Source organism: Rhinatrema bivittatum, chromosome 10 (assembly GCF_901001135.1).
Source record: "Rhinatrema bivittatum chromosome 10, aRhiBiv1.1, whole genome shotgun sequence".
In the NCBI taxonomy this organism is placed as follows: domain Eukaryota; kingdom Metazoa; phylum Chordata; class Amphibia; order Gymnophiona; family Rhinatrematidae; genus Rhinatrema; species Rhinatrema bivittatum.
Window position 1 is genome coordinate 127542510 of NC_042624.1, and position 25573 is coordinate 127568082.

General features: G+C 47.5%; 1 protein-coding gene across 6 annotated transcripts; it reads left to right on the forward strand.

Annotated features, from left to right (window-relative positions):
* The first annotated feature begins 6940 nt into the window (after positions 1-6940).
* On the forward strand, positions 6941-20015 carry C10H1orf210 (chromosome 10 C1orf210 homolog). 6 transcript variants are annotated; one of them, XM_029618634.1, is made up of 4 exons: positions 6941-7073; positions 13895-13973; positions 16106-16186; positions 18829-20015. In XM_029618634.1, exons 3-4 carry the CDS (start codon positions 16144-16146, stop codon positions 19167-19169), a joined length of 384 nt encoding a protein of 127 aa, XP_029474494.1. In that variant the 5' UTR covers positions 6941-7073; positions 13895-13973; positions 16106-16143; the 3' UTR covers positions 19170-20015. The 6 variants fall into 6 exon arrangements, with proteins under 6 accessions (XP_029474494.1, XP_029474497.1, XP_029474498.1 ...); XM_029618637.1 differs by having other exon boundaries at positions 13895-13967; XM_029618638.1 differs by lacking the exon at positions 6941-7073 and adding an exon at positions 12624-12772 and having other exon boundaries at positions 13895-13967.
* Positions 20016-25573: the final 5558 nt, after the last annotated feature.

Here is a 25573-nt window from a genome sequence, read left to right on the forward strand (position 1 = left end):
AATGCAACATTCTAAGATAAGTATCGATGGTGGTTTATATTGCAAAGTATTTTAAATGCAAAAATAAGAAAACATTAAAGAAAAATACATAAGAGACCAATGATTATAAAAGGTGGGCATTTATCACCTTTGTGGTTATAAGAAGAAATGTATATTCCTCTAACCATACCTAAGTGATTTCAAAGCCAGTTTACTTGTTATGAAGGTCTCAGAAATGACTGCATGTTTTGATGAGCCCTGAAACGTGTGGTTTTTGTCTGACAATAGTTTTGAAATCAGGTTTTGCGATAGTTTAGTGTACAACATAGCATGGAGTGACTTTAACCCTCCGCATTCCCTGCAGTGCACTCAGTGTGCTGCTTCTCTTCCCTTATTTAATACTTATATCTTCTTCCTGTGCCATGCCGGCATTGTGAGGGCTAATGAAGCCGGAAAGGATCTATTGTTTTAGGGTTATAACACACTTCCTGTTGGACAGCTTGGGAACTCTTGCTCACTTGCCTGCAAAGAAAGAGTCTGGGTGAATACAATGGGTCAGGTCCAAGGAGGCGGAGGAACGTCTGCTACAGAGTCCTGCACAGACCTCCTTATAAAACCCGACGCCCTATAGGAATACAGGGCAACAAATCTCAGCTTCAGACTGAAAAACATAAGAACTGCCATACTGGGTCAGGCCGAGGGTCCATCAATCCCAGGATCCTGTTTCCAACAGTAGCTGATCTAGGTCACCAGTATGTGGCAGCCCAACAGCTCTCTCCAAAGAGTTTCTTAAAACAAGTGGTTTACTTTACAATTTCTATTTATTTATGTGGAAAATCTTAGATTTTGCAATTTCCAACATTGCTATTCAGTGTGGATTACAGAGCAACTTTTATAAAAAAAACAAACAAAATTTGTTAAAACATACCCAACATAAAACACAGAAATGAAGGTACTAAAAATAGATATCATAAAACATAATAAAATCAACTTACCCGTTGTGATACTGTGTGAGCAGTCCTTGCTTTACAGAGGGGGCCAGAGGAAAGAGCAATCTGGATGCTGTAGCTTTTTTTTATTTACAGCACAACAGAAAACATGCAGAAGAAAAAGGTCTGCTTATCTCAGCAGCTTTAAAAGAAGAGTTACAGCAATCACTGACAGTCTTAGCATAGGAGCTGCCTTCTCTTCCTCTCCCCAGAGAAAAAGGTCTGCTTATCTCAGCAGCTTTAAAAGAAGAGTTACAGCAATCACTGACAGTCTTAGCATAGGAGCTGCCTTCTCTTCCTCTCCCCAGAGAAATGTCTTGTGTCTTAGTTTTCTCTCCTGGGCTAGGGAGCTGGAGCAGGGGGTCTTCTAAATACTCCTTCACATACCCCCACCCCTCAGCTCAACTTTCCTTGGTTGAGCACCTGCTCCACTAGGGCTACCCCCAAGGAAGGAAATCACCGTTGCTATTTTCCTCTCACCCTGAACTGTGGCTGTCCATTTCTTTTTGTAATAGAGGAGAGAACTGGGGTGCGGATCTCTAAGCCAGAGAGCGACTTCCCCTCTAACACCCACACTACTCTTCCCCAACCAAACTTAGGGGAACCAACTTCCAGTGGGATTATCTTAGCTTTTCCCAGTTTATTCTCAGCCATAGATCCTGGGGTGCCTGCAGTCCTTTGTCTTATCTGCTGTGGCCCCTGGATGCCTGCAATACGCAGCCTTCCCTTGGCAGCTCTGCCGTTGCATTTTGGGTGTCTTCTTGTCCCTTACCTATAGTTTTGGGGTTCCCCAAGGAAAGATCTCTGGAAAGGGCTGTTCTTCAGGTACAGGGTTTGTGATCTAGCATTAAAATGGGACCCAAAGAGTCTCAAAGTCTGGGAAATCACATCTCAGGATGAGAGGATCAGAGAGCCATGGGAGTATTCCCACATCAGGGCTCGCTTGCTTAGCAGCTGTGCTCCATGAAGCCTGCATGGTAGGGCACTGCCTTTAGTCTCCGTGGATGCAAGCTAAAGTCACCCGTCATGAGGGGAGAGTCCTTTGGCTGTGGCGTGGAGGTGAACCTGCTGGGTCCACATGGACAGCAGGCAGACACTCAAGCAAGACCAGGACGTAGGCTTCACCTTCACCCCCTTCCACCACAGGTTAAGCCCTTGGTTCTGGGGCCAGCAAGAGAGCAGTCAAGCAGTGAGCGGGCAGAGTCTGAATCCGAGCAACTTACACTTCCAGCACAGCCGGTCGTACAGCAGCGCCGGAGGTGTCGTGAACGGGCAACGCTCTCGCAAAAGATAAAAATAAGGTACGGGGGGGGGGGGGGGCGGTATCTGTGGCGGAAGGGGGCAGACTATTCATAAAAATAGGAAAATAAAATAGAATCCGGTAGAGGGAGGAAAAAGATTTGAAAGTTTTTTCCCCATTTTCCTTGTTATGAGAGGGCTCCTTAGCTGCATCTATTCAAAGATATCCATTGATGTTTTTAAGTTATCCAGCTACATGTATAGGAGCCTGAGTGGCAGTGTACATATAGGACCTGCCTGGGTTGCATGTGTGTGTGGGGGAGGGAGAGGGGGCTGCAGATGGATCCCAACCAGAGCTGGAGGGGAGGGGATGGGAGGGGTGGGGGGTTCTCAGAGGGGGTGTGCACACACACACACACCTCCACACCCCACTCAGGCTCTTAGTCATAGCCATCCCTATCCCAGGCAGGCTCCCATTCTCACACGCACATACCCTTGTCCATCACAATAAGGCTCCCATGCATGTACACACCCATCCATCCATCCCAGGCAGGCTCCCATTCCCACACACACATTCACACCCCACTCAGGCTCTTAGTCATATCCATCCCTATCCCAGGCAGGCTCCCATTCTCACACGCACATACCCTTGTCCATCACAATAAGGCTTCCATGCATGTACACACCCATCCATCCATCCCAGGCAGGCTCCCATTCCCACACACACATTCATATCCATCCCTATCCCAGGCAGGCTCCCATTCTCACATGCACATACCCTTGTCCATCACAATAAGGCTTCCATGCATGTACACACCCATCCATCCATCCCAGGCAGGCTCCCATTCTCACACTCACAAACCCTGTCCCATGCATGTACACACCCACCCATGCTCCCCTACACACACACAGGGCAGTCAGCCTCCCATTCACACACTCCCATCATAGGCAGCCAGAGTCCTCGGGTCATTCCTCTACTTCTGCTGCACCCTGTACCTTCTTTGGGAAAGTAGGCTGAACTGCAGCTCCTTCTGCATGATGGCCATGTGGTAATTCAACACATGAGAAGGACCTGCAGGATGGATTTCTTCTTCTCTGGCCTTACTTCTTCCACCTCTGGTAGGATTGGGCCCCCCGGCAGTAGTACTGGCCTCCTCTTGCTCCCAATGCCACCCTCTCGGGTGTGCTGCCCTGTGAAACTGCATGGTTTGCACAACCAATGGTGCCAGGCCTGAGTCACGACAGAGGACCTATTGGTGATGCACTGGCTGGAAGCACGGCTTGGGTCGGCGCTGACATCAAGGGGCGATGCTGCAGTTTTCCCAACACGGACTCTTCAAAGGCTGGCAAGACGCACATGCGCTCACCTGCCTAGGGGAGTGATAACAGCATCTGGAAGAACACGTCAACACCATTGATGAGTGAGGACAATCACAGGACAGCCTCGCGCTCGGCCACGTGTTACATCACCAAAGCTTCACAATCAGTCAATCTGAATTCTTTTAACTAGCTTTCTCCAAATGAGGGATTTCTCACTTCTGGAATCTACTAGGGCATGAGTAGGGACCCCGTCCAGCTCAATTGGAACCACAAAAGTATTAAGTCCAGAATGAGAAGTATCCACAAAGTTACAAATAGGGGATATTGTTAAGTTGACTTCCCTAGCTTCGTCCCTAGTCTGGGAATATTCCAGAACATAAGAAAATGCCATGCTGGGTCAGACCAAGGGTCCATCAAGCCCAGCATCCTGTTTCCAACAGAGACCAAACCAGGCCACAAGAACCTGGCAATTACCCAAACACTAAGAAGATCCCATGCTACTGATGCAATTAATAGCAGTGGCAGTAAGCTAATTCCCATTGGCCAGTCCTTCTGAGGCTTGTGGTGTATGCTTTGCTCCCTGACTGCAGACTCCATCTTACTGAGATGACTGTCTCTTTCATACCCTGGTGCACTCTGCAATGCCCTCTATCAAGCCCAGTCGGTGCCAATTTCTAGTGTGAGCACTGAATGCCGGCAAACCCACTGCCACAAGGAGGAGTACAAACCACCTAAAAACTGCTCCAGGAGAATTAAATTCACCATCTCTATGCCATTCTTTCCTTCAGGTTGTAGCCACTTCCAACCTCTGTACAGAGTCCAACCTACAGTACCTGAATGTAAACCGATGTGATGTGTCATACTGAATGTCTGTCTATAAAAGTAAATAAATAAAAGTAATTGATAGAAGAGAGCCCGAGACTTTCTCCAGGCTGAAGGGCTCTCTGCCAGAATCGTTGCCACACCTTTGAAGTACACCTTGCCACTGTAAATAGCCCCCCCCCCCCCCAAAAGAAAGTTATTTCTTTTTAGCATGGGTCTATGCTCTGTGCTGGTGCTTAGAACAGAAATCCCACCGCTACCACCATATGTAATTGCGAGCCATCCTTGGCTTACGGAGGGGCTGGAGGACAAAGCAGTCTGGACTCCAGCCCTTTTCTTCACAGGATAATTTTATTATTATTTACAGCACAAAAGAAAAGAGGCAGAAAAAGGTCTGCTTATCTCAGCAGCCTTAAATTAAGAGTTACAGCAATCAGATAGATGTCTCTTCTTTCCCAGGGCCGCACTGTATCTGAGCTTTCATTCCTCTCCCCAAGGAAATGGCTTTCCCTTCTAGATATCCTTTAAGGTGGACTGGGCTAGATAGTTGGAGCTGGTCCTTTAAGATATTGAAGGGTTCTCCTATATACCCCCTTCATACCTATAAACAGTGTGGGCACTAACCCTTTAAGACCACAAAATAAATGATAAATCCCTTCTCCAGGTTTGCAGTTCTCCTCCTTATGGAGCCTCCTACAGCTTGTTAGAAGTTCCCCAGAAACAAAGAGTTTACAGTGGGAGAAAGGCTGGATTATTATATGCAGCAGCCTCCAGCGAGGCTCACTCCTCTACTCTTCCCTGCTTAGTCCTAACCACTAGGGCCAAACTCCCTCATAGAGATCCAGGTGGGGCTCTCTACATAAAGAAGCGCACAGACAGGATTGGATAAGCAGGGGCTGCGTCTACAGCAAACCCAAACGCAAAGCACCGTCAAGCAGCAGGGTCTGAATCAAGAAAGCTGCTCACATTGTAAAAAAAAAAAAGTGTTGCTAGTAGTAATTTTGTTATGGGTTTGACAGTTGCTTGGTTTTGATTGTAAATATTACGACCCTTAGTATAAGGTTTGGTGATAACCTGCAGGAGTGGCAATTACCTACCATTAGAAATTTGATGGGTAGACTGGATGGACCATTTGGTCTTTTGCTGCTGTCATTACTATGTTCAAGCACAAAAATACAGACTCAAAACACATGCAGACTCACTCTCTCTCTCACACACACACGCAGATTTAAACACTCCCCCTCCAATACACTCACACACACAGATTTAAACACTCCCCCCTCCAATACACACACACACGCAGATTTAAACACTCCCCCTTCCAATACACACACACGCAGATTTAAACACTCCCCCTCCAATACACGCAGATTTAAGCACTCCCCCTCCAATACACACACACACACGCAGATTTAAGCACTCCCCCTCCGATACACACACACACGCAGATTTAAGCACTCCCCCTCCGATACACACACACACGCAGATTTAAACACTCCCCCCTCCGATACACACACACACGCAGATTTAAACACTCCCCCCTCCGATACACACACACGCAGATTTAAGCACTCCCCCTCCAATACACACACACACACGCAGGTTTAAGCACTCCCCCTCCAATACACACACACACACGCAGGTTTAAGCACTCCCCCCTCCAATACACACACACACACACGCAGGTTTACGCACTCCCCCCTCCAATACACACACACACACGCAGGTTTAAGCACTCCCCCCTCCAATACACGCAGATTTAAACACTCCCCCCTCCAATACACACACACACGCAGGTTTAAGCACTCTCCCTCCAATACACACACACGCAGGTTTAAACACTCCCCCTCCAATACACACACACGCAGATTTAAACACTCCCCCTCCAATACATACACACACGCAGATTTAAACACTCCCCCTCCAATACATACACACACGCAGATTTAAACACTCCCCCTCCAATACATACACACACGCAGATTTAAACACTCCCCCTCCAATACATACACACACGCAGATTTAAACACTCCCCCTCCAATACACTCACACACACACACACACACACACACACATGCAAGCAGCCTGCCTCACAAGGCTTCAGATACAGAGACACTCATGCAGCCCCCAGCTCAATCACAGCTTCTTTTCCCTTCCCTCAGTTAAGCCTTGCAAGAGCTCTTTCCAAACGAGAGAAGCGGCAGCAAGGAAGTGCCAGCCCTGAGCTTGGATGATGCGTGCACAGCAGAGAGAGAGGGGGGAGGGAGGGAGCATGGCCCCTGGATATTTCTACCCTCCTCCTCACTGCACAAGTACCCAGCACTTCTCAGTTTCCTTCTTCCCTCCTCCCATCCAGTCACAATCTTCTCTCAAGGGGCCACAGATTACAGGTCCCTCCAAGACCACTATGTGTTACCACTGTTGAATGGCCAAGACTCCTTTCCTTTCCCAGGGGCTGTGCATTAAGTTACTTTATAGAAGGAGCAGAATCGGGGCTCAGCTCTGGCTTCTCACACATTCACTTGCTTCTGTCCTTCCTGCACACATCCTGCTCTCTCCCCCTGCCCCAGTGCCTGTCCTGAGTCTGAGAGAAGAGAAGACGTGCGAGTGCGTGCAAGTTACTGGTTAACCAGCCTCCCTCAGCTTTCACCTCTGTACACTCCCTTCCCCTTGCACAAACAGAAGGGGAAAGCAAAGGACAGGAGGAACTGCAGCTCAGCCCAGGTAAAAGCAGCCTTTCACCCACAGCCCCTGCCCCCAACCTTCATCTTTTCCGTGAGAGAAAAGCTCACAAAGCAGGAGGTGCAGTCTGCGTATAAGAGCGGGCAAGGTGGGAGACAGCAGGGTTCCTGCTTCCAGGAGATCTAATGCAACCTATAGGGGAGAGAGGGGGGTGAGAAAGCTCCCCACACGGGATCCAGTGCAGCCTCTGAGAGACCATGGGGAATGGGGCCTTCTTCTCAGGGATCCAAGCGAGAAGTGACGAAGGCAGCAGGGAGAGATTGCCCTCTTCCCTGTCACACCAGCACTGTAATGTAATCTGTGCCCTCAGCTGCTCATTTACAGGATCACTTTGAAAAATGTGCGCATTCGCCCATACACGCATGTATTTCATAGCCTGCACGTATCTGATGTACACAGGTTATAAGATACACGTAACTGCACCCTGCACCGTGTGCATAGGTAAAAAATCTGCATGAATCCGCATAAATTCAGACTTATCCAGCTAAGTAGTGGCATTATCTGGATCAATTCCAATTTATCTGACTAAGTAGCAGCAAAGCCTAGATAAGCCGTGCTTTTTAAACTTATTCAGCTGACGTAGCCACATAAGTAGTGACTTAGCTGCTAGATAAGCCGTGCTTTTTAAACTTATTCAGCTGTCTGACTTAGCCACATAAGTAGTGACTTTGCTGCTACTTAGCCAGATAAGTCAGAACTTGTGCAGATAAATGTTGCTCTCAAGATTTATCCAGGTAAGTGGCGTGCAATTGCTGTGCTTGTCTATTTTATGTTTAACTAAGAACGTACGCGTGGAGATTTAACCTGCATAATTTATGCACCTTTACCCACCCCATAAGTCAGGTTTTACGTGTGTAAGTCGGGAGATTTTTTCTAACATGTGTGGCAATAAAGTTACCAATGTATCTCACAGTCCCGTCCCCCCTCCTTCTCCAGTACTGATGGTCAGAGAGCCTCCTGGCTCTGCAGCCTTAATTTCCTCATTTCACCCGGACCCCCCATAATCAGTGTTTCACTGAAGACGTTTATGATCTCTTACTCCAGTTATAGAGCAGGTGTAAATACACGCGAGTAAGCTGCAAGCCTACGTGCATACATTGCTTATAAAATAGCAACTTACAAGTGGAAGTGTTAGCCCTGGCTTTATGATCTCTTACTCCAGATATAGCGCAGGTGTAAATACATGCGAGTAAGCTGCAAGCCTACGTGCATACATTGCTTATAAAATAGCAACTTACAAGTGGAAGTGTTAGCCCTGGCTTTATGATCCCTTACTCCAGATATAGCGCAGGTGTAAATACACGCGGGTAAGCTGCAAGCCTACCTGCATACATTGCTTATAAAATAGCAACTTACAAGTGGAAGTGTTAGCCCTGGCTTTATGATCTCTTACTCCAGATATAGAGCAGGTGTAAATACACGTGAGTAAGCTGCAAGCCTACGTGCATACATTGCTTATAAAATAGCAACTTACAAGTGGAAGTGTTAGCCCTGGCTTTTTTTTTTTATACACACATGCATAGCTTTACTTGCACACCCTTAGAGGTAAACTTTGTAGCTTATAAAATAGCATAACATTTATTTCATGCTTTTCCAAAAAAAAAAGCTCAAGAGCAACATACAAAAAGGTTAACATTTCCATTCTTAATATCCCAAGCAAACAAAATCACAGTATTCATCACAGAGATACATCATAAGGACTTAAAATAAGTAATTGAGAGCAAACACAGCCGAGAAGTATTCAAGGGTGAGGCACTGTGAGGTACAGCAATAGAGAAAGGAAGTGGCTGGGATGATATTAAAACGATTGCTAGTTATAAAGGTACATGTCCAACTTAAAGAACACTTTCCTGTACTATTTCTATGATCACTGAGCATAGCTTGAGAAACAGGCCAGCTTAGGGTTTTGGCAGAAAATGCACTTCAAAGAGTCTCGTTTTTCGTGGTTTTCTGAAAACTACCCGATTCGGGGCTACCCTGCTGTTGGGTAGGTTTGGTACTGAAGCGGAGAAGTCTCTGAGAGCTGAGGTTCCTCAGGTGTTCATACTCGTAGACTTGGGAGGACACATATGGGACAAGTCAGTGACTAACAGGCTCATACAGTACAGTGCGCTCTGTTACCCCGCGTTTGATGCGCTAGCTTTACCCCTTATTCAGTAAGGTTTAATAGTACATCGAAAACACACGTCCAACCCCCCGCAACATGCAAATCCATGTTGATGGCCCTATTAGTTATTCCCACGTGATTCAGTAAGTAAAATGTGCAGCCAAGCCGCACATTTTACTTTCAGAAATTAGCACCTACCCAAAGGTAGGCGTTAATTTCTACCAGCACCGGAAAAGTGCACAGAAAAGCAGTAAAAACTGCTTTTCTGTACTCTCAGACTTAATATCATGGCGATGTTAAGTCGGATGTCCTGAAAGTTGAAAATAATTTTAAAAAAAACAACTTTAAAAAAAATCGGTCCACAGGTTGAAAACTGGATGCTCAATTATGCCGGCATCCGGTTTCTGAAACCGTGGCTGTCAACGGGTTTCAGAACAGACGCCGGCAAAATTGAGTGTCGGCTGTGAAACCCACTGTCAGCCGCCGCTCCTGTCAAAAAAGAAGCGCTAGGGACGAGTGATAGGAGAAAGCGTGTAATGGTAAATGGTAACTACTCTGAAGAAAGAACGGTTTAAGTGGCGTGACACAGGGATCAGTTTTGTGACCAGTTTTGTTCAATATCTCTCTCAGCAATATAGCGCAAGGGATAGCAGGTAAAATTTGTCTGTTTGTGGATGAAACTAAGATCTGCAACAGAGCAGAAACACCTGAAGGAATAGAGAAAATGAAAAGTGATTTAAGAAAGCTGGAAGAGTGGCTGAAGATTTGGCAGCTGGGATTCAGTGCTAAGAAGTGCAGAGTCATGCACCTGGGGTGCGGTCATCCAAAAGAGCTGTATGTGATGGGGGGAGAAAGGCTGATGTGCACGGACCAAAAGAGAGACCTTGGGGAGATAGTGTCTGGTGATCTGAAGATGGTGAAGCAATGTGACAAGGCGATAGCTAAAGCCAGAAGAATGCTGGGCTGTATAGAGAGGGGAATATCGAGTAAGAAAAGGGAAATGATAATCCCCTTGTACAGGTCCTTGGTGAGGCCTCACCTGGAGTACTGCGTTCAGTCCTGGTGCCCATACTGCAAAGGATAGAGAAGGATGGAGGCAGGCCAGAGAAGGGCGACCAAAATGGTGAGAGGTGAATATTGGAAGACGTATGAGGAGAGGCTGAGGGATGTGAAGAGAGGAGGTGCGGGGGGATAGGATACAGAGCTTCAGATACCCTGGAGGAGAGGAGGTGCAGGGGAGATAGGATACAGAGCTTCAGATACCCTGGAAGAGAGGAGGTGCAGGGGGGATAGGATACAGACCTTCAGATACCCTGGAGGAGAGGAGGTGCAGGGGGGATAGGATACAGACCTTCAGATACCCTGGAGGAGAGGAGGTGCCGGGGGGGGGGGGGGGGGGGGGGATAGGATACAGAGCTTCAGATACCCTGGAGGAGAGGAGGTGCAGGGGGGATAGGATACAGAGCTTCAGATACCCTGGAGGAGAGGAGGTGCGGGGGGGGGGGGGGGGGGAGATAGGATACAGACCTTCAGATACCCTGGAAGAGAGGAGGTGCAGGGGGGATAGGATACAGAGCTTCAGATACCCTGGAGGAGAGGAGGTGCAGGGGGGATAGGATACAGAGCTTCAGATACCCTGGAGGAGAGGAGGTGCAGGGGGGATAGGATACAGAGCTTCAGATACCCTGGAAGAGAGGAGGTGCAGGGGGGATAGGATACAGAGCTTCAGATACCTAAAGGTTTTAGTGATCCACAATCATCAAACCTTCTCTGTAGGAAATAAATCAGTAGAACTAGGGGTCACGAAATGAAACTCCAGAGAGGAAGACTTAGAACCAAAGTCAGGAAATATTTCTTCATGGAGAGGGTGGGGGAGGCCCAAAATGCCCTTCCGGAGGAGGTGGTGAAAACAAGACCAGTGAAAGACTTCACAGGGGCCTGGGATAAACACTAAAGACTAGAGGGGGGGGGGGGGAATGAAGTAAGAGGCATGGGGGTAGCTTGCTGGTGGGACAGGTACTTCCCTTAGCCAATAAGGGGGGGGGGGGGGGGGAAGGGTCCTGGATTCAGGCAGCAACCAGCAGGGGCCCTGAGTTTTATAGTCTGGGAAATTGATCAGATGGGGGATGAGCTGCACAGCAGGGCAGATATTACCCTAAGTTTGCTGGGCAGCCTGGATGGACCATGTGCTCACACAGCCCACCCCCTCCCCAGCCCCCACTGACACCCCCAGCAGTTTATATACTGTAAAGTCCCTCTCCTCCCCCCCAGCAGTTTATATACTGTAAAGTCCCTCTCCTCCCCCCCAGCCGTCCTGCTTCTCAGTTCCCTCTCATCACCCAAGACCCTGCAGTCTTGCTCCACTGCCCCAAGCCCCCAGTTTCTCTATCCCCAGTCCCCATCAATTTTGTTCCACAGGTCTCCTCTCTCCCCAAGACCCCCAGTCATGCTCCCCAGCTCCTCTTTCCACCCCCAGCAGTTATGCTTCCCAGAGCTCAGTCCCTTCTCCCCACCCAGACCCCCAGTGGTCATATCTCCCTAGTCCTCGGAAGTCGTCTTCTCCAGCCTCCTCTCCTCTCTCTTCTCCTCTCCTCTCCCCCCTCACTGACCATTTTCTCACCTGAGCTCAGATACTGAGCCCCGAAAAGAAGCAGCCACACAGCTCCCACCCGGGTGCAAACGCTGACCCCGATCCCCTCCCACACTCCCTGCCCGCCTGCCTTTCACGTGACCTTTTCCCAGCCCAAGCAAAGTCTCTCCAATCAGTGCTAGTGCCTGCGTCCCGCCCCGCGATTGGTCCCTCCCATGAGGCCCCGCCTACCTGCTCTGCCCTAAGCTTCTCGTTATTGGCTCCCGCGGAGGTGCAGGGCTGGGGCTTCCCTGAAGGCGTGGTCAGGGCCGCTGATTAAATGGATCTCAATGGATCTCAATGGATAATTGTATCTGATTGTATCTCAATGGATCTCAATGGATAATTGTATCTAATTGTATCTAATTGTATCTGAATGTATCTGAAAGGATAATTGTATCTGAATGTATCTGAATGTATCTGAAAGGATAATTGTATCTAATTGTATCTGAATGGATAATTGTATCTGAATGTATCTGAATGGATAATAGAACTCCGCGCCGGCAATGACCCAACAAAGAACCCTGATGACGTTCTCCTGTTTGGCACCAGCGTTCACTAATAAGTACAAGCAACTACTTTAAGTGACTTGGTAGATGTATTTATTTTTTTATTTGAACATTTTTATATACGTGATTTAATAAAGGAATGCATCCTTCCTGATTGTTTAGCACAGCTATCAAATCCCAAATTGATCACTTTTTTTTTTATATAAAACGTAATTGTCCATCAGATGTAAGTTGTACAGTAATAGTTAGGTAATTAAGGAACTAAGAACAAGTGTGAACGTAGACTTGAGCTACAATTGAGTTGCAAGCGCCGATGGAGGAGGTGAGACGAGGCCCGGTTCCGCCCTCCTCGGGGGAGGCTCCGGATGTGTCCAGGGCTCTCGATCAAGGAAGGGAAATTACAAAGCATTCGCTCGATTTAGTGTGGGCAGTGCAGGTAAGAAAGCAGTTGCACACCCGCATTAAAGAAGCCCAGGCTCGTTGGGCAGGGCCCCGGGGAGAGGGAGCATGGAGCTCAGCTGCTGCGCCCGGGAGCAGAGAACGACTTTCATGTTTAGTTCGTATCCTCTGGGAAAGCTTTTGCACTGCTGGGATCACGAGGGACGTTCACAGCCGGGAAGGTGGGACAGGGCTGTCCTTACTCTGCAGCGCTGTTGCTTCCGCTAGGGAACATTCAATGCGCTTTCGTTTTACTGATGTCAAGTGGGATATTTTGCATATGAATGGCTGTGAATGCTGATGGCTCATTAATGTTAGTTGGGTATTAGAATATTTTATAAACACGTGATTTAATAAAGGAATTAATGTTTGGGAATGTGGGAGCCTCTTCTAATGCAGCTAAAACTTTATTCAAGGTTCAGCACTTCCTCACCAATACAAGGACTGTCTAACTTTGCGGCGCCTTCCCACTCCCTGGGGTCTGGACAGTACAGATTTACTGCAACTGCCTCTCCTGCACAGGGAGGGGGTCTCCTGTCCTCGGGCCTTTCCCCTGCTCTGCAGTTTTGGAAACGGCACTGACCTGGGCCCTCAAACATTGCTTTTATCCCTGTTGTGTGGAAATGAGGATTGGGGGTGGGGCTCCAGGGGGCCGGTAGGGTTTGCAGAGAGAAGCTACTGAGCCTTTTCTATATTGGAAGGGGGGGGGGGGGGGGGGAGATAGCTTTTGAGCATCAAGCACCGGGGGCGTCGTCATGCAGGGTTTTTTTGTGGGTCTGCCTTGATTAGTGGCCCCAGGGTGAGCAGGGAAGGGTTTAAGAGGAGGCCTGCTGATTTTTAGCTTCTTGCTAAGGGCTGCATGTTGAGCTGCAGGGCCCTTTAAATCTATCGTGGGAGCACTGGGACCCACATTAGGGTCTCTTTGCTCCTGTGACAGATTAATGCGTTTCAGAAAGGTGTAAATTAGATTTGGAAAGATGAGTGATCAAATCTAAAATCCTAATGGTTTGGAAACAAGTCTGGCAGGACTGTGCTTTAAAAGAACCTGTAAATCAATAAACGATGTGAGGGCTGGGCCGGATGGTCTCTCTCTTCTGACCGATTCTGCATTCCCTTTCAGCACCCAGCCTGGCCTGGAGACCTGCTCCCTTCTGAGGGGCTACTTTCCTCTTCTCCGTGATGCCTGATCTTGGGTCTGTGTAAGTTCACTCTTGTCTTCAACCTCTGGCCTGTTAATTTGGTCAAGGCTCTGAGGTCTAAATAGAGTTTAAGCCTTCAAACTTTTCTGGAATACGGAAGATTCTGCAAGAGAATCAGTTTCTCTTTCCTGATTGAAAAGTTTGCTGACATCCCTCCCGTTCAACCTGATCCACAACTGAGAAATCCAGGAAATCCCCAAAGTCACTATGGGGTCGCCTTCCTAGGTCCCTGCCATCAGTCCTGACATCTGCAGAGGCATGAGAGTCACTCACTGACGCCACCTATCGGCAATTCACATCACGTTTCTGTTTACCTGCATGAAACCTGAGCAAAGGTGTCCTCATAACATTTCCACTAGGAGTAGAAAAGAAGTTTAGGAATTCAGTAGCTGGGCATTTGTGCAGAGGTCAATATTCAGTAAGGCAGCAAACACATATGAGGAAAGTTACATCTGTAAGTTTTTCAAGTTACACAGCAGGACTTACAGGCACAAGTCTACTGCTGAATATACAGATAAAGTTAGAACAGGGGAGGAGCGTAGTAATGATGGCACATACAGATAACCCCAGGAGATAGCGAGGCAGTGATGGGGATGGAGGGAAGGGGAGTGGTAGGGATGAAGAGGTAGATAACCCCATGGGGATAGGGGGGTATGAATGGGGAGGAAATCCCAGGAGATAGGGAGGGGAGTGGTAGGGATGGGAGGCAGGTAACCCCGGGGATAGGGAGGTGTGATGGGGGTGGAGGGAGGGGAGGGGAGTGGTAGGGATGGGAGGCAGGTAACCCTGGGGATAGGGAGATATGATGGAGGTGGAGGGATAGGGATGGGAGGAAGGTAGCCCCGGGGATAGGGAGGTGTGATGGGGTGGAGAGAGGGGAGGGGAGTGGTAGGGATGGCAGGTAGGTAACCCTGGGGGAAGGGAGGTGTGATGGGGTGGAGAGAGGGGAGGGGAGTGGTAGGGATGGGAGGGAGGTGTGATGGGGGTGGAGAGAGGGGAGGGGAGTGGTAGGGGTGGGAGGGAGGTGTGATGGGGGTGGAGAGAGGGGAGGGGAGTGGTAGGGGTGGGAGGGATAGGGGAGGTATGGTGGAGGGAGGGGAGTGGTAGGGATGGGAGGCAGGTAACCCCGGGGATAGGGAGGTATGATGGGGGGTGGAGGGAGGGGAGGGGAGTGCTAGGGATGGGAGGCAGGTAGCCCCAGGGGATAGGGAGGTGTGATGGGGGTGGAGGGAGGGGAGGGGTGTGGTAGGGATGAGAGGCAGGTAACCCCAGGGGTAGGGAGGTGTGATGGGGGTGGAGGGAGGTAACCCTGGGGATAGGGAGGTGTGATGGGGTGGAGTGATGGGGGTGGAGGGAGGGGAGGGGAGTGGGTAGGGATGGGATGGGAGGCAGGTAACCCCAGGGATAGGGAGATGAGGTGGAGGGAGGGGAAGAGTGGTAGGGATGGGAGGGAGGTGGAGGGAGGGGTGGTAGGGAAGTGTGATGGGGTGGAGGGATGGGTGGGAGTTGTGGGAGGGATGGGAGGGAGGTATGATGGGGGTGGAGGGGAGTGGTAGGGATGGGGGTGGAGGGGGTGGGGTGGAGGGATGTGTGATGGTGGGGCATGGGGTTGGTGGGGATGGGTGGGCGGTCGGTGTGTGGGGGGGTGGATGGGGGGTGTGAGTGGTGGGTCGGGATGGGCGGAGTGTGGTGGGGGTGGGTGGGCGTGGTCGGGCTGGGCGTGTGTGGGGTAGGGGAGGGTATGGGATGGGCGGGGGTGTGGGTGCGTGGCGTGGTCGGACTGGCGGGCGGTCTGATGGTGTCGGGGGGGCGTTGTCGGATTGGGCGGGGATCTGGCGTTTGGTGGGGGGGCGGGCAGGGCGGGAGTGTGCTGGGATGGCGGAGGGAGGGGAGGGAGTGTGAGGGAGGGAGGGTGTGATGGGGGTGGAGGTAGCTATGGGTTTAGGTATCCGGATATCTTGCTTCCTGCCTGCCAGCACCAGCAGCGTTTCCCAGATTGCAGGGGATATCAGTGCTGGGACATCCCAGAGCTCGCATTTCTCCCTGATGAGCTGCGTTTGCCGTGGATCTGTTGCTCAGTGTGAAATGGTGGAGATTAGTGCTAAAGATTGAGACTTCTGTTTTTTACCCAGCGACAGGAGCTGATTTAAGGAACATTTCCCGTGAGGTCATGCTCAGCACGGAGGCCACAGGCGCAGCCTCTGCAAACCTAAGTAAGTCAGAAGGAGATGAGTGGAGCAGGGGGGCGTCAAGCTCTCGGACATTAGTGCCAGATTTTCCAGCCTACACGCGGGCGTAGATTTGTGCGCGCAATCTACACCCGATTTTATAACATGCGCGCGCAGCCACTCGCATGTTATACAATCCGGGGTCGGCACACGCAAGGGGGTGCACGCCAAGCCCTAGGGGAGCCCCGATGGCTTTCCCTGTTCCCTCCAAGATTTCAAAACGGCCTCAGAGGGAACTTTCCTTTTGCCCCCCAGCCCTACCTAAATCCCCCCCACACCATGCCCTGGACTGCCCCGGGACATACGAGCATCCCGGGGCTTGCGCACGTTGCCGAGGCTGTGCAAAATAGGCTCGGCGCGCGCAGGAGGTGTTTAAAAGGTTTGCACGTGTAACCCTTTTAAAATCCGCCCCTTAGTGGTTATGTGCACGTGAGTGTGTAAATCAGAGGGCACGAGGAGCTCACAAGTGTTGCTAGGAGTGTGGGTAAATGTGCAAGGCTCTGCAGGGGGAGGAGCCAGGCTTTTCCACATCCCCCCCCCACCCCCACCTTCAATTCCCTTCATGCTCTGCTCCCCCTTATCCTTCCCTCCTCTCTCCTGTGTCCTCCTGCCCTCCTCCTCTGCTTTGCGGTATTGCTTCTCCCTCCTCCCACTGAAGCAATAACTGTGGCTTCAAAGCAGAGATAAGGAAAAGTAATTGCAGGTCCTTCAGGTAGCGCACAGGACTGGCAGGAAGTCGTGAAACAGTAGTAACTAATAACTATCCAGGATGGAAAGTTTACTTGAAGTCACTCAGAACCTTCAGATAAAAGAGAGGTATCTGGGCTCCTCGCAGATCCAGTAGAAATATTATCATCAGGAAAAATAATGAAAGATCTGCACATCTGCTTCCCACTCCTCTTCAGCAGAAATCTTCTTTTTATCAGGTATATAATAGCATCTGCTGTAAGTTACCAAACATCAGCCACATATTTCTTAAAGTATTCTTCCCCTGATATCAAATGGGAGCAAGGAAAATTCAACAGACGTAGATTATTAAATCTAAGCTTGTTTTCTAGTGAATCAACACTTAGCATAAAATAACATCTTTTTTTTTTTTTTTATGTAAAATTTTTTGTATACCACTTAAGCAATGTGGGTAACAGAGCGATTCACAGAAGGCACATTCATAATAAAAACATAACCAATATAAAATCATACATTAAAAAATAAAAACATAAATCACTCAAAAATAAAAGGGAAAAAGCACAATAAAATGTCATAGTACTCACAGAAGGGTCAAGAAGGGCAGGGCAGCACAAAAAATGTCAGCTTGGTTCCTGCTTGTAAGAGATGGTGTATAAATAGGTTTTTAGATTTTTCTTAAATTCCCTTGTATTCATTAGAATCCTAAGGTGGTTTAGGATGGTGATAGTGGTCCATAAGATGGGACCAGCCACTGAAAAGGCACAGCCTCTGGTGAGATCAAGCCTGGCAGTTTGAGTAAGCTTTTGTTCATGGAGCGAAGCTGTCTGGGTGGCTGATACAAACGAAGAGAGGTGCATAACCAGATGGCTGATTACTTATGAATGATTGAGAGAACTTTGTAGTGTATACGTGATGGGATAGAGAGCCAATGTAAAGAGTAGAGAACAGGGGTAGTCTGGTCTCTGAATTTTGTACTAGATAAGATCCGAGCGGCAGCGTTTTGCACCAGTTGGAGGGAATGTAAGGCAGAGTCTGATAGACGTAACTATAGGGCACACGATACTCTGACACAGCAGCAATGGCCTCTGGCCCTGCCCCTGCACCACCCATTTTGTAAAGCCCCGGGACTTACACGCGTCACTGGGCCTTTTTAAAATAGGTCCGGCACACGTAACCCTTTTAAAATCTGGCCCTGTTTGAATAAGCAACATAAATTTTGTAAAGAAATAAATATAGAGCAGGAATAAATGTACCCCTAAAAGCCATTGGTGCATCGTAGTGGTAGATTGTAAAACAGCAACTTATGCGCGTAACTCTTGGCACTTCCCTAGAACGCTCCTGCCTGCCCCTGTTTTACACGAGCGAATTTATTAATGGTCCCTAATATGTGCACGTATGTTGTGGTTTTTAAAATAGCATATACTTGCAAACATGGTGTTTTAGGAATGCATGTGCTTTTTTTATGTGCATATCTTTAGAAAATTCACCTCTGAGCCTCTAGGTGAGTACTCATGCATGTTAGAAACAAAAGACTATGTTAATAAAAATTATATGCAAAAAAAAAAAAAAACTCAAAAAGGAGAAATCAAAATATGAGATGAGGAGGTTGGGAAAATCTCTCTCTCTCTCTCTCTCTCTCTCTCAAAATAAGGGTTTTAAAACCTGGTCTCTAACTAAGGAAAGGCTCTCTGTTTCCTCTCTGAAAGAGACTCCAGTGGCCTTCCTACTTAAAAATAAGCAAATCCAGGGAACAGTCATGGACAAACTTAAACTTCCACATCCTAAGATGGTGGCAGGGCTTTATATACCCAGAGGCTCCACCGGGGGGCACTGTAAACCCACAGTAACTACTTCTCTCTGCTCTCCCCACTCCAATGGAATAATAATGTTCTACTGTAAAGGTCTCTTCTAATTCTGCCTCTTGCTCTCTCTTTCATTAGCTACCCTGTCCTCCTCTGGAAAAGGAGGACACAGCTGGGAGTTCCTGGTGGGGTTTATTGTGATAGCCATCTGCATCTCCCTTCTCATTGCTGTGGTTGCCAAGTGTAAGCTGTTCCAGAAATACTTCAGCAGTTACCGGCACCGGCCCCTGCCAGACAGCGACTCCATGCATCCGTCCAATGCGGATTTGTCTGATCTCACCGCAGCAGATCAGGACCCCTTCTCCCACACCGCTGGCCTGCGAGTCGAAGATGATGATGGTTTCATAGAGGATAACTATATCCAGCCAAGTGAGAGGCTCCAGGAGGAAGAGGAGAAAGATTATCCCCTTGCATTCTAAAGAAGGAGAAATTATTTTAATCCTCAGGTGCAGAACTCATTCACCCTTAGAGGGGCAGCAGCAGCAGCTCCCTACAACCTGCAGAATAAGATCTGTTTCTCCTCCATTCTATCTTCTCTCCTTCTCTTCAGCTTTTCTATGTTTTCAGCTTGTTTCTGAAGTGGTCTTAGAAGGAAACCTAGCAACAGAGTGCAATGAAAAGAGGAATTTCCTTTTAATCTATGATCCTTCTTTACTGGGTGACGAGAAAGTCAGAAGGAAAGCAGGAACAAGAGGGCGGGGTGAAGGAAGGTAGGGTGAGAGGGGAGGGAAGGGGAGAAACAGGAAGATGAAAGGAACTAGTTGTGTGTTAGCCGCATGCGCGCTCTCTTTCTTCAGATCATTACAGCGATGCGTGGGAGGGTGAGGCGTGCAGGGGCGCACATTCGTATGGGGTTTGAAATAGATGATGCATTAAACACTCCATGAAAACTCTAGCTCTGCTCCATCAAACCTTTCAGCCAGAATGAGAGCCTGGGTGCCCCTTTCCAGAGACTGCAGGGCCCATTAATGCCACTTTCTCCTCTGAGCAGCGAGTACGTTATCAGCACCATTACAGCATGTCTTACTCTCATTATCGTTTTTTAAGGGATATGCATTATTCATAACAAGAAAGTCTATTTTTGTGCTTCGATGAACCAATAATAGAGTTCCTTGAAAATATATGTAAATTTTGAGATATTTTCAGTTTGCTCCCTGCGATGCCCGATTGCAAGCTAAACTGAGCAGAACCTCCCCAGGACCCCCTAATCCTCTGCAAATAAGCCAGGACCTCCCTAGGCCCCTCTACCCCCTGCAAATATGCTGCAGGCATGGCCTATCCGGCCCCCATTTGCCCATTGTAAGGAGTTGGGGGCTGCAGAGAGAAGAAGGAAGACCCCCCCTCCCCCCCCATTTGCTCCTGCCCCACTGGCACAGGCCTCAGCCTTGGCTGCAGCCATAAAACAATACGGCATCAGCACAATTTAGAAAAGGGGACACAGCAGAGAAAATGTGGCTAAGGATTGCTCCTGCCCCGTTCTGCAGCCGCCAACCCCATGGAAGGAGTAAGTGGGGGCTGCAGAGCCCCCAGCTCAGGCATATTTGCAGAGGAATGGGGGACAGAGGATGGGGGAAGGGGAGGGGCTTGTTTGTTTTAAATTTAAGGTGACTTTATTGATATGCTAAGTACAATAAATCAGCAAACATAAAAAGAAAAAAAGCAGAATGATTAAATCTGTAAAAGATGTGTGGAACTGGTAAAACAGGTCTATCATGGAGCTTAAGGAGATGGAACCTGGATTGAATTAAGAATAATACAGATAAGTACTAATACATTTCAAGGTTCAAATAGGCCATTTCTTCACGCATATTAATAAATATAGGCCCTAGACATTTATAGACATTAACTCCATGCTGCAATATATACCAGCGTTATCATCATGCATGACGTAAATAATGAAGCCACTTTCCACCTAAAAGGTTACCAACATTTTGGATGATCATAAAAAACGAAAACCCTAACACATAGAATACACTCCCATAACACATAGAATACACTCCCATAACACAAGCAACCAGGAAGCCAGTGAAGGAGCTGTAGCTGATCTCCACTGACAGGCTATGTTATGCCTTGCAGTTACCAACATACGGATTACTAGCCTTATCCCACCTTTTGTGGTGGGTAATATTCTCTCAGACGGTGGGCCAAGAAGGAGAACAATAGGATGTAAAGGTAGCTGGATCCCAGAAATATGGAAGATCCATGAAAGAATTTCAGATCAGTATATCTGGATAACTGGGCATGTCCACCAAATACGAAAACATGAACTTCTCTCCACAATCCCACAACATCTCTCATGAGCAAGGCAGCTCACTTTATTTACATAATCTGTCAGGTGTGTAGTACCAGCAAGGTCATCCAGCAAGATGATCCTCTCCTCTCAGTGCTCCCACAACATCTCTCATGAGCAAGGCAGCTCATGTTACATAATCTGTCAGGTGTGTAGTACCAGCGCCGTAACAATTTTTAACCATTTTCTTGGGTGGTTTCACATAGGGAATTGCCCCTCTTTATTCTCAAAGAAATTTAGACCAATTGTAATCAGGTACCTTATGTCCAATTTCTTTCACCCATAAGTTATTAATTCTCTTGAGAGGATTCCCCAGTAATCAGTATACTTTAGAAATTAGACCCTTGCTAGAAAAGGTATCTGCAAAAAGCTGTTAAACTTCTACAGCTGCCCCCCCCCCCCCCCCCTGATTCCTAAACATGGCTCTCTCACTAGAGGATTGTGAGAATTTGCAAGAGGATATTCCAAAACTGGGAGACTGGGCATGCAAATGACAAATGAAATTTAATGTGGACATATATAAACTGATGCACTTAGGGAAGAGTAACCCAAATTATAGCTACACAATGCAAGGATCCACATAGGAGTCACCAGTCGGGAAAAGGATCCAGTCGGGAAAATACATTGAAATCTTCTGCGCAGTGTGCAGCAGCAGCCAAGAAAGCAAATAGCAAGGGAGGGAACTATTCTCAAACGGGAATAGCATCTCAAAAGTCCGAATGGGGTGGTCCACCTTAGCACCAGAGATATTGCAAATAGGATACGGAAAAGTCACACGAAGACCTGAATTCTGAACTTCGAAAATACGGACTTTGATGAAATGGGAAAATTCCCGGAGATGGAACTGGAAGACTGGGAGAAAATGGAAGAGGTGTAACAACTAAGGGCCAAACTAAAAGCAGCAATTACAAAGGCAACTCATCTTTACATTAGAAAGGTAAACAAAAGCAAGAGAAATAGGAAACTTATCTGGTTCTCAAAGGAGGTGACTGATAAAATAAAAATAAACACAGCATTCAAGAAATATAAAGGATCCTAAAAAGAGGAACACAGGTAAAAATATCTGGTTAAACTGAGAGAGATGAAGGAAGTAATCAGGAAAGCAAAACATCTGGTGGAAGAAAGGATTGCCAAAGAGGTTAAGAGAAGTGACAAAACATTTTTCAGATACATCAGAGAAAGGTCCGAAGTGGTATAGTGAAACTGAAAGGTGATAAGGATCAATGTGTGGAAAGAGACCAAGAAAAGGTGGAAATATTAAACAAATAGTTCAGTTTGGTGTTCACTAAAGAAGACCCTAAGGAAGGACCATCACTAGTTAATAAGACTGTGGATGGGGGTGGATTTGATGAAACCCCATTTATGGAAGACAATATATGGGAAGAGCCAGGAAAACTGAAAGTGGACAAGGCCATGGGGCCTGATGAGGTTCATCCCAGGATACTGAGGGAGCTCAGAGATGCTGGCGGGTCCACTGAGTGACCTGTTCAAAGTTCCCTGGAAACGGGAGTGGTGCTGAGTGATTGGAGAAGAGCAGTGGTGGTCTCGCTCCACAAGAGTGGGAGCAAAGAGGAGGCTGGAAATTACCAGCTGGTTAGCCTCACCTCAGTGGTGGGAAAATTAATGGAGATTCTGCGGAAAGAAAGGATAATGAATTATCTACAATCTAGTGGCTTGCTCGATCTGCATCAGCACGGATTCATCATGGGAAGGACCTGTCAGATGAATCTGATTGTTTTCTTTGATTGGGTGACTAAACAATTGGATCAGGGAAGAGAGCTCGATGAGATTTACATGGATTTTAGTAAAGCCTTTGATACAGTTCCCATGTCAAAGACTCATGAACAAAATGAGAAGTTTGGGTGTGAATGCCAAGGCCATGGCATGGATTACAAACTGATTGACAGAAGACAACAGGTGATGGTAAATGGAACCTACTCTGAAGAGAGAATGGTGTTAAGTGGAGTGCCGCAGGGATAAGTATTGGGACCGGTTCTGTTCAACATCTTTTTAAGCGACATTGCGGAAGGGATAGAAGATAAAGTTTGTCTATTTGTAGATGATACTGAGATCTGCAACAGAATCAACACACCAGAAGGTGTGGAGAAAATGAGACGGAATTTAAGGAAGCTAGAAGAGTGGTTGAAGATATGGCAACTGGGATTTAATGCCAAGAAGTGCAGAGTCATGCATCTGGGAAGTGGTAATCCAAAAGAACTGTATGCAATATGGGGTGAAGGGCTGCTGAGCACAGAACAGGAGAGAGATAGTGTCTAGCGATCTAAAGATGGTGAAGCAATGTGACAAAGCAATAGCTAGCTAAAGCTAGAAGAATGCTGGACTGCATAGAGAGAGAGAGGAATAACCAGTAAGGAAAAGGAGGTGATAATGCCCTTGTTACAGGTCTTTGAGACCTCACCTGGAGGACTGTATCTGAAAAGGGACAGAGACAGGTTGGAGGCAGTCCAGAGAAGGGTGATGAAAATGGGGGAGAGGGGGGTCTCCATCGATTGACTTATGAGGAGAGGTTGAAGGATCTAAATATGTATACCGTGGAGGAGAGGAGGTGCAGGGGAGATATGATACAGACCTTCAGATACTTGAAAGGTTTTAATGATGCACGATCAACAACAGACCTTTGCCGCTGGAATGAATCCAATAGAACTAGGGGTCATGAAATGAAACTAAGGAGGATGACTCAGAATCAATGTCAGGAAATATTTCTTCACGGAGAGGGTGGTTGATGCCTGGAATGCCCTTGCGGAGGAGGTGGTGAAGTCAAAAATGGTGCAAGATTTCAAAAGGGCATGGGATAAATACTGTGGATCCGTAAAGGCAAGAGGAAGGGGAATGAAGTAAGGCATGGGGGAATCTTGCTGGTGTGGCAGATATTCCCTTAACAAATAGCCTTCAAAATGTGATGCAACTCCATCATTGCTCGCTGCTTCAACAGCAGGGGGAAAGCAGGAATTGGATTCAGACAACAACCAACAAAGACACTGAACTGTATGGTATGGGAAAACACATAAGCGTGGGAGTAACTTGCTTGATGCGGCGGTTACTAACCAAAAGCCTGATGCTACATTTCTGATGCAACACCAACATTGCACATTGCTCTCTAATTCAACAGTGGAGGGGAGTGGGAGGGGGGAATTAGACTCAAACCAACAAGAGCCCTGACATTGGCAGTCTGAGTAACTGATAACTATGGGAGCTTGCTGGGCAGACTTGATGTGCCGTCATTCTCTGTTTTATTCTCCATTCCTTTTCTAATAATCCCTAGCATAAAAACAGAGAAACTATCCTAATGCCTCTGTATTGCTCCTTGGTGCGACCTCATCTTGAGTATCGTGTTCAGTGCTGGTCATCACATCTCAAGAAAGATATAGTTGTGATGGAGAAGATACAGAGAAGGGCGACCAAAATGATAAAGGGAACAGCTCCCCTATGAGGAAAGGCTGAAGAGGTTAGGGCTGTTCAGCTTGGAGAAGAGACGGTTGAGGGGGGATATGATAGAGGTCTACAAAATCATAAAAGGACTTCAATGGGTAAATGTGAATCGGTTATTTACTCTTTCGGATGCGCTGATTTTATAACATGCGGGTGTTGCCACACGTATGTTATAAAATCCGATGCCCTTGCGCATGTGCACCCGGTTTTGTATTGGCGCACACCGGGAACTGGGCACGGGTTTTAAAATTTACCCATAAGAACATAAGAAAATGCCATACTGGGTCAGACCAAGGGTCCATCAAGCCCAGCATCCTGTTTCCAACAGTGGCCAATCCAGGCCATAAGAACCTGGCAAGTACCCAAAAACTAAGTCTATTCCATGTAACCATTGCTAATGGCAGTGGTTAATTTTTGGGTACTTGTGACTTGGTTGGCCACTTTGGACACAGGATACTGAGCTTGATGGACCCTTGGTCTGATCCAGACCAGTATAGCATATCTTATGTTCTTATGTACAGAAAAGGGTGACCAAAATAATAAAGGGGATGGAACTATTCCCCTATGAAGAAAGGCTAAAGAGGTTAGGACTCTTCAGCCTGGAGAAGAGATGACTGAGGAGAGATATGATAGAGGTCTCTAAAATAATGAGTGGAGGGAAACGAGAAAAGGTTAATCAGTTGTTTACTCTTTTGAAAAATTCAAAGACTAGGGGTCATACAATCAAGTTACTAGGTAACTAAAGCTAAAAAGAGAAAATGTTTTTTTACTTAATGCATACTTAAGCTCTGGAATTCATTGTCGGAGGATGTAGTGAAAGCTATTTGTGTAGCTGCATTTAAAAATGGTTTGCCAAGTTCCTGGAAGAAAAGCCCTATAAAACATTATTAAAGTAGAGTTGCAGAAATCCACTGCTTATTCTTAGAATAAGCAGTTTGGAATCTTTCTACCCCTTGGGATCCTACCAGGTACTTGGCCACTGATGGAAACAGGATACTGGACTTGATGGACCTTTGGTCTGACCCAGTATGACAAGTCTTATGTTCTTAGGTAAATAACCCTTTCAGTTGCAAGTAGTGAAAT